Source organism: Notothenia rossii (assembly GCF_949606895.1).
Source record: "Notothenia rossii genome assembly, chromosome: 6".
NCBI lineage: Eukaryota > Metazoa > Chordata > Actinopteri > Perciformes > Nototheniidae > Notothenia > Notothenia rossii.
In genome coordinates, this window is record NC_136909.1 from 48072686 (window position 1) to 48081148 (window position 8463).

The 8463-nt window shown below is 38.2% G+C and overlaps 1 protein-coding gene across 1 annotated transcript; it reads right to left on the minus strand.

Moving 5' to 3' along the window:
• Positions 1-1574: 1574 nt before the first annotated feature.
• Positions 1575-7667, minus strand: LOC307043164 (uncharacterized protein). The gene is made up of 16 exons (XM_079687448.1): positions 7515-7667; positions 7339-7413; positions 6775-7170; positions 6483-6587; positions 6142-6374; positions 5884-6062; positions 5201-5294; positions 4884-5119; positions 4552-4666; positions 4033-4153; positions 3861-3952; positions 3339-3456; positions 3140-3241; positions 2868-3041; positions 2226-2402; positions 1575-1998 (listed from the first exon to the last, which is right to left on the minus strand). The coding sequence occupies exons 3-16, from the start codon at positions 7040-7042 to the stop codon at positions 1676-1678; spliced, it is 2337 nt and encodes a 778-aa protein (XP_079543574.1). The 5' UTR covers positions 7043-7170; positions 7339-7413; positions 7515-7667; the 3' UTR covers positions 1575-1675.
• Between the last annotated feature and the right edge of the window lie 796 nt (positions 7668-8463).

Sequence of the window (8463 nt, forward strand, 5' to 3'; positions counted from 1 at the left end):
TTATGTCAATGACAGGGAGTGTGATTGTTGAAAAGCGGTCTTGCTGGTGTTCAAAGAAGAATGACAACACTGTAGATCACCAACACTATGGTTTATTTTTTATTCACAGGCAAGTCAACGTTGTCGCAGTAAAAGTCCCAAGATAGCTCCTGGTGCAATAAAATGTTCCCTTGCAGTGTTTTACTATTATGTCTGATGTTTCTCTATTAATATTGCTGCTGCATTAATGTGTATGTTGTATCATGTTACTGCTGTAGATGTGTTTCCGAGCCGCTCCGATTACAACGAGAGTTACAACGAGAACGTGACGTCATATTTACAATAGAAGGATCCTTTCTAGCCTTAACCGAGGATCTTGCCTACGTCTGTTTCCGGTATTGTTTTTGACGGATGTATTTTGTTATACACACATTCCTTCACATTTAAATTAAAATGTACATTAAAATATTTCGTGAGGCTTTCTAAAATGTTTTAAAATATAACTACGGTTCGAGTTGAAGAGTTTATAAATTAACATGAACCGAAGCTGTTGCCTGGTAACGCAATCGTGCAACGTCACGTCCGTTAATTCCACATCCACACACATCGATTTAATAAATGAATGTAGCCTTTGTATCTGCTAAAAGAGGTGCCGACCAGCTGGGGCAACAGAAAATTGGCGAAATTGAGTGTGACTATTACAAATGAAATCATTATTATATTAATATTGATAATAATAACAACCGACCGTCGGGGTAGCATTTGCTTGGCATTTCCGGTTATATCTCCACTGGTTGGGCCACGTTAACAATACTGTGTAATTGTCACGTTTGAAGGGACGAAATCGTGACAGCTTCACGTCTCCCATCATGGTAAATCGTCACATGTTCACGTCTTGCCGTGATACCGGGTTGTGCTGACCATGTCCATGCCTTTATGACAACAGTGTACCAATCTTCTGATGGCTACTTCCAGCAGGATAACTCACCGTGTCACAAAGCTCAAATATTCTCCAACTGGTTTCTTGAACATGACAATGAATTTTACTCAAATGTCACAGTCCACAGTCATCAGATCCAAATCCTACAGTGCACCATTGGGATGTGGTGAACCAGAGATTTGCGTCATGGATGTGCAGCCGACAAATCTGCAGCAACTGCGTGATGCGATCAGGTCAATATTGAGCAAAATCTCTGAGGAATGCTTCCAGTACCTTGTTTAATCTATGCCATGAAGAATTAATGCAGTTCTGAAAGCAGATGGGGGTCCAACCCATCCTAGCAAGGTGTACCTAATTAAGTGGCTCGTGAGTGTATTACTTAGCTCAATTTGTATTGTTAGTGTGTGTCTGTAGGAGTAAAGTCTAGACACATTCTTTGGATGTAAGCATTGGCTAATTAAACAGGTCATGATTAAATGACATGATGATAATAAGGGTGATCACCAAAACCTTATACCAGGGGTGGGGAACCTCTGGCCCTCGAGGTAACTCGGATCTGAAGGTGACTGATAACTGCTAATGGCATTTACTTGGATACCAGACATAGTAAATGCAAAGCAGGATCATATAAAAAAAAAAGGTAATAAACAAGCCATTCAATCGTAATACTCGTTTTAATACGTTGACATGCATACAACACAATAGACTTGTTAAGTCCTGTTCGTTGTCCTGTTTGTTGTCCTCATCACCGTCCTGTTAGTTTTCTTCATCACCGTCCTCATCACCGTCTTGTTCGTTGTCCTCATCACCGTCCTCATCACCGTCTTGTTCGTTGTCCTCATCACCGTCCTCATCACCGTCTTGTTCGTTGTCCTCATCACCGTCCTCATCACCGTCCTGTTCGTCGTCCTCATTACCGTCTTCAATGTCTTCCTCCATCATGAGAAAAGACGAGTCCGAGCCAATACAGCTGTAGGTGCTGGTGACTCTGCTCAGTTTCTGCTCCAGAAGATATTGATGGTGTAAAATACAGCAGTGCAGTCCCCTGTATCCCTCTTCTGTTATATCGCTTGGAGAAACTAAAATAAAAAGACAAAATGACAGTCTATGTAAGGCAACTTTTAGTTAGCATTGATGTTGGTTCCATATAAGCAATTTGAATGTTTAACTCCGAGGCTGTATATTAGCTAAAAAGATTTGTGATTCAGAAAAAATGCAATCATTACAGATGCTATTCAGTGATAGACATTTGACACTGGGAGGGGGGCAGTGGCAAATGTTATAAATCGGTATTTGTGGAACATACTTTGGTTTCTGATGTCGTCTTTTGTCTGATGAAGGAGGCGGTCCAGTTTGTCCAGTGCCTGCCTCAGATTTTGACAATGCTGGGTCATCTCCTTCACAATGATGACTTTCTCCTCTTCCATACGCCTGACCAGCATAACCTGGTCAAAAAGTCGCCTCTTTGTGCGCAGGTTCACCACTATAATGGAAAAAACACAAAATATAACAACCACAATGGTAAGGCTAATAAAACAAATAATATCAGTTTGTATTCAATCTTTTTTAATTAAATTGACCAAAACCTTAAAATCTGGTAAAAAAAAATTCAACCTCGCCGCTTGCTGAATTTTTTCAATTCTGTCTATGTTGGCAGAATTACATTCAGTATGTCTTGAGATTCAACATTAGTATGCAGTTCAGGGTGGTCAGGAAGGGTTTTACTGTTTCCATAGATATGCCTGTCCCAGTGAGACTAGACTATTAAGACTTGATAGGGCAACATCATACAGACCTTTCAATATAATTATTTTAAAATGATTTGTTGTGATCATGATGATTTGTGACACCTATGTTGATAGCTCTGTGTTACATTGGTGATTGTATTCTAGTACTTCAACTGAATTTATGGAATATCTAGGGCAAACAAAAACAAGTTGTTTCTTACCATCTCCTTGCGCCTCCCAGGGCAGAATGACATCCTCAGACAGACCGCATGCTGCTTCTGTGTCAATTTTCTCTGAACAGGCATCAATGGTGTTGTACTGCAGTATCCTCTCTCTGAGTTTCTTCTTGAGCTCTGTCAGTCTTCTCCGTTTGCGTTGCCTTGTTTGGTTGCTGTCTGTAAAGTAAAACAAAATACAAATAAACTAATATTAATAATACAAACAACAACAACAAGAAACAAATATTGTTTCTAGATAACGTAATAATAAATACCATTTTGTCGATAGAGGTCGTGTTTCTTTCTTCGGAGGGAATAAATAATTTCATCTATTTCTCTCTGGAGCTCCTCTTGGCTACTCTGGGCTCCATGTTTCTCTTGAAAACAGAAACAACAAGGTGTAATCATAAAACATGAAGCCAAATGTTTGGAAATATGGAACCAAATCTATACCACAGTGATCATATAACATACCAGTGGCTGCCCATTGCTTGACCTCCAACACCCACTGCTCCGTGTCCTCCAGGGAGATGTTCAGCTCTTGCTTGAGACTCTCAAGATTGTCCACTTCAGTTTGTGCTCTCTGTGTAGTCTGGTTAGAATGTTTAAAAGGAAAAAGTGAATATGCGTTCCAGTTGGTTGAGAAGGTTGTTTTTTACTGAATTCCTTTATGCACATTAACTGACCAGACAACAACATGAAATGCTAAACACCTTCTCTTCAAGGTTGGCAAGTATCACCTTAGTGTCCCTTTTTTTTCAAGATCAAGCAGGATTAACATTATTATTATTATTATTATTATTATTATCCAGAAATTCAGATGAATCAACCTATAGTGCTTTATTAAAAACAAACAGAACAGAGACTCTCTTGGCAGAAATGATTGCAGAATACATTCAATTCAACAACATGTAGCTAAGGATGGTGTTAAATTACTACAACAACAAACTCGGATAGTCTTAATATACATTTTGAAATGCAGCATGGACGTCTTACTTTGACAAATCTCTTTGAGAGTGTCTTGTGGAGATTCTCCACCTTCCTGTGGTTCCATTGCATAGCCAGCACGGTTATCATATCTGCTCTAGCTGTAAACACAAAAACATGAAAATTCATATGAGCTTTACAATGTGGCACTACTTAAAACTATTTGTTTTCCTCTACCAACCTGATTTGGTCATGTATTTTGTTGTCAGAGCTGCCCTTGAGAGGAAGCTGTTAACCTGTTCCACTTCCTCGCCGACAGTATTTCCAGCACCTTCCTGGCTTCTGCCACCCCACTTCACCTGCTCAGAATCATAAACAATGAGATCTAGCTATTTAGTTCAATATTATAATTTCTTGTACTGTACATCTTTAGTTATCATCAGTGTCAGGAGCAATTTCAGAAAGTTAAAATGTTCTGATATTGAATTATGCTTTGAACTACAATGTCACAACTGCAGTTATTTGAAGCTCTATTCATTCATTATTTCTACAGTGCGGATATATTTACTAAAATAAACATAATGGGTTTTGGAAGCCTATCCTTGTGACAGTCTGTTTTGTAACAATTTTGTCAACATTTGTAACTATTACAATTATTCCACAGGCTTGAATAGAATATACTACATGATATTCTTATGTGCACTACAATTTCTAAAACATTTGAATCTAGTGACACAAATGTTTAACTTGCATACTGTACCTCGCATTTGCCTGTGTGGGCCTTGGCGTGCATTACAGAGAGAAAAGGTTTCATCTCTGTAAGTGGTTGGAGCTCAGGCAACTTTGCTGCCATCTTCTCCAAATAAGGCCAGTACCTGTAATGACAAAATCAATTAGCTTTTCCAGTTGCATGATGGCATAATAGTAAAAAGATAAACCAGGTCCTTAAAATTACCAGTACAATCCTTGTAACCAACATCAGCATTTATCCAAATGAATGCTTTTTTTGCTTTACATCTACTGGATGTGCAAGAATTAAATAGATAACACGTTTCCCACAAATACTTCCAATTTTGCAATAGTTATAACTACCTGCAGGCAACATCCATACAAAAGAATGTTGCATTCGCAACTTCAGCCAGCTCCTTCTGCAGGAACATTGGGTAGGCATATATTTCACCACGGTAGTGATTTAGGCCTTGTAGCAAGATGCCATGTCTGCACACAGCTATTTGCAGGCCTTCCTCATCCACCTTGGCCCTGGACTTGTGTGAGGTTTCTCTGCAAGCTGTGAAAGTTGCCGGTCCACAAACATCAGGACCACTTTTCTGAAATAGACACAATCTGTTACATTTAACCCTGTGCTAAGAAAAATAAATAAAGGGTTAGGGGATTGAATAGATTCTTACAATCGTCATCTGGCTCCTGATTTTGTCGACAAAGGCAGACACTTTACTGTCCTGGGCAATGAACAGTCCATCAAATAGAGACGGTTCATCTGTCCTGCGAAATTCGAGAAAGACATTGTAAGCAACATTATCATACATACATAAGTTTGATTGTGTCCTCTATTTAATGTGGCCAATTTGCTTTTGCCATAACATTTTCATAAATGTGGAAAAGGTCTTTGTGAATTTGATCTGTAATTCTGTGTAAAGTCTTTTGCCACCATTATTTAACATTAGTGAAAAGTTTACTGACTTCTTGTAAAAAGGTAAAAATAAAAGTACATCCTTTATATTGATGGGCATGGAATAGGGCAGAGGAAGGCATAGAAAAAGGTTCCTGGGCAATTTAATACATTTTTCATGAAGCGATTATATCCAAAACTGGTTCTTAGCTCCAACATATCCAACTAACGTCAACCATTTAACATTTTAAAGTTGAGTTAACTTTACAGGCGTCATATACAATAATGTTTATGAATTGGATTTATATAATTATGTGTAATTTCAAACCAACTATTGTTTTCTGATGGTCTACAAACTTTGGAAAAAGAAATTGCAGAGTTGGGGAAAGTTAGACATTTCAGCAAAGACATTCAGCTTAGTCAATAAAACAACAACTAAAATGAGAATATGATTTCACTGACCCTCTGGACTTCTTGAAGCGATAATGCTTTCTATTGCCATCTACAGCAATAGCCAGCATGTCAGGTGTGCATGCTGGGCATTTAAAGGGCTCCACCAGGCATAGATCTTCTTGTCTGTAATTACAGAAGGCAAACTCCCGAAAGACTCTGTGGAAGGTATCGCTACAGATTCTGGCTGTCTGGAAACAAGAATGGTATGCATTTGGTTAATTAAAAGTTTGGTATTCAAAAATCTTGAAAACCACATTTTATTCTTACCCTTCCTGTGGAAAACGATCGATGTTCAAGCATTTTTATAAATACTTGCTGGGATAATGCTGGGCTGGCCAATTTCATTTGCTCGAATGATGTGAACACATCAAACTTAAAAATAATTTTGCAGCTGTCGGTTGCTGGCCAGTATTTGTATCCCAGCAAGTCACCTATGCTCGGGGACCATTTGGCGGAACAAATTGGACAGCACACAGAAGGCAGACGAACGTTGTATGGACCTGAGAAAAAATATAAATGTGCAATTTGACAGCTATCTATGCAATGTAGGACAAAAGTATAATAGTAATCCTGTATTTCTGCTTGATCGTCTTCTGGTGGCAACAAACCATTGATAGTCACCAACACGGTCTGCTTTCCTGGGATGATGGTGAAATCTTGGCTTGGACCACAGAAGCAGATTTGGGATGGCGGAGGAATTGGAAGCAGACACACTGCAGCAAAGACAATTTCAGAGATTCATATGCATGTTAGGACATGTTAGGAAATGTAGTCAATACAAATTGAGACATTTTAACTGTTAAAGCAAACTTCCGACATGGTGAAAATGATGCCGCTGTATATGTAGTGCACATTAGGAAACCATGCTAAGGGAATATGTAATACATTATTTGAACCCACCTTGTTCACAGAGTCCATATTGGCCACTTTCATCCACAACCACTAAGGATGTGGGAGGTATAGGTCTGTAAAACCCATCAAACATGGCTTCCCTGTCATGGAAGACATGTTTACCATGGATAATAGGGTCACATGCCGGACAAAGAAAGGGAGTTCCTGGTGGAACACAGTCCAAGCACCGGACCACAGCATCAGCAGTTTTGCATTGGAGACAGGAACGTGTAGTGACAATCTCTGCAGCCAATTTCAAATTAAGGAGCTCTGGCATTGCAGCTCTGAATTTTTGTTCACGTTTCAACTGTCTTTGGGTCCATGTTGATGCAGTGGGTGTTTCTTCTGATGATGCAGGGACAGTGAGAGAACCCAACAGGTTTCTCAGTGTCTGAAGATGTTGATCTAAAATAACAAAATATAAAACAAATCATGGAATTTAGTTTAATTAAAAAAAGACATTCCATACATGGCTTTTCACTTTACAATGTATCATGAACAAAGCTATTACATACTACAAACAATTACCTACATTTCAAGTTGAAGGATAATTTAAGAATTCATTGTGCATACCAAGACTTGGGACCTGTAGAGGAATCTCATGTGTCTCCTCGACCTCTGGGGACTTCTGAGAGCTGGAAGGTTTAACTGCATAAAACAAAGTACGATGATATGGGAAACATTATTGAGGACCGACCAACGACATTAAAACTTAATGAAACACTAGAACGAGATTATATTTTACAGACCAGATCGATTCTTATTCCAATGTTGGGCTATAATGTTCCCATCCAGGTCCCTCTTCCTCCAGGAAACATTTGATCCTTGCGTTATTTTCTTTGGTATCTTCTGTATCTTCGGTTTCTTTGGTTTCTTTGGTATCTTAATATATAAATATATAAAAGAGATTATATATTTCCCTTAATTGTTGCACACACATCTTTGTAATGTGTGTGTCTGTTATCATTTGAGTAAATGTTATAATACATTTTTGGATAATGTTGTACTTGCCTTATTTGCCAACTCATCTGCGAGGGCGGATGCCATTTTTAAGTGAGGATAAAAAGGGCAACAACAAACAAAGGATGAACTGACATACAGGGAGGGAGAAAAACAAAACAAAAGACAAGAAAACGAGAGGGGTGAAAGAGAGTATGAAGAGGAATATGGCTCTGAAAACAACCGTTGATTTTTTTATGATAATATGCTACTTCATATAATTGAATTGATAGATGACCTGAAAAAAACCAAACAGATGAACTCAGATTAGCTGTGCTACCATGTAATTTAATTGTTGCTTCATAAATAAGCATTTGCCAAAATAAAACTACAGGCACCAAAATCAATCAAGTCCCAGGTAAATCAGTAATTACAGGGAAATATATTTCTCTTTTTAACTAGATGTGATGCTTTCACAAAACTTAAGTTGAATTAGCGAATGTTTAAAGTAGTAAAACAACTATGACCTGATGATATTCAAGTGTTGAACTTACCCTAACTATCATTAATGCAACATGTTAGGTGACATTTCGAAGAAAGAAAAAGTGTGTGCATTATAAAAAGCGCCATGTAAATGTCAACTATTATTATTATTATTATTAAAGTGCCATTTCCTTTCGCATTGTTTACGTTCATATCATGTCCTGGTCTGGTTAGCTGAATATACATACTTTTGCCATTGTTATGTGTTATGTCACG

Excerpts from the sequence above, each read along its gene's own strand:
- LOC307043164 (XM_079687448.1), bottom strand. The coding sequence starts at position 7,042 with ATGCCAGAGCTCCTTAATTTGAAATTGGCTGCAGAGATTGTCACTACA. Across the intron at positions 6,063-6,141 it reads GATCGTTTTCCACAGGAAGG|ACAGCCAGAATCTGTAGCGA; the intron begins GTAAGAATAAAA and ends TCTTGTTTCCAG. Across the intron at positions 3,042-3,139 it reads CGACCTCTATCGACAAAATG|ACAGCAACCAAACAAGGCAA; the intron begins GTATTTATTATT and ends TTTACTTTACAG.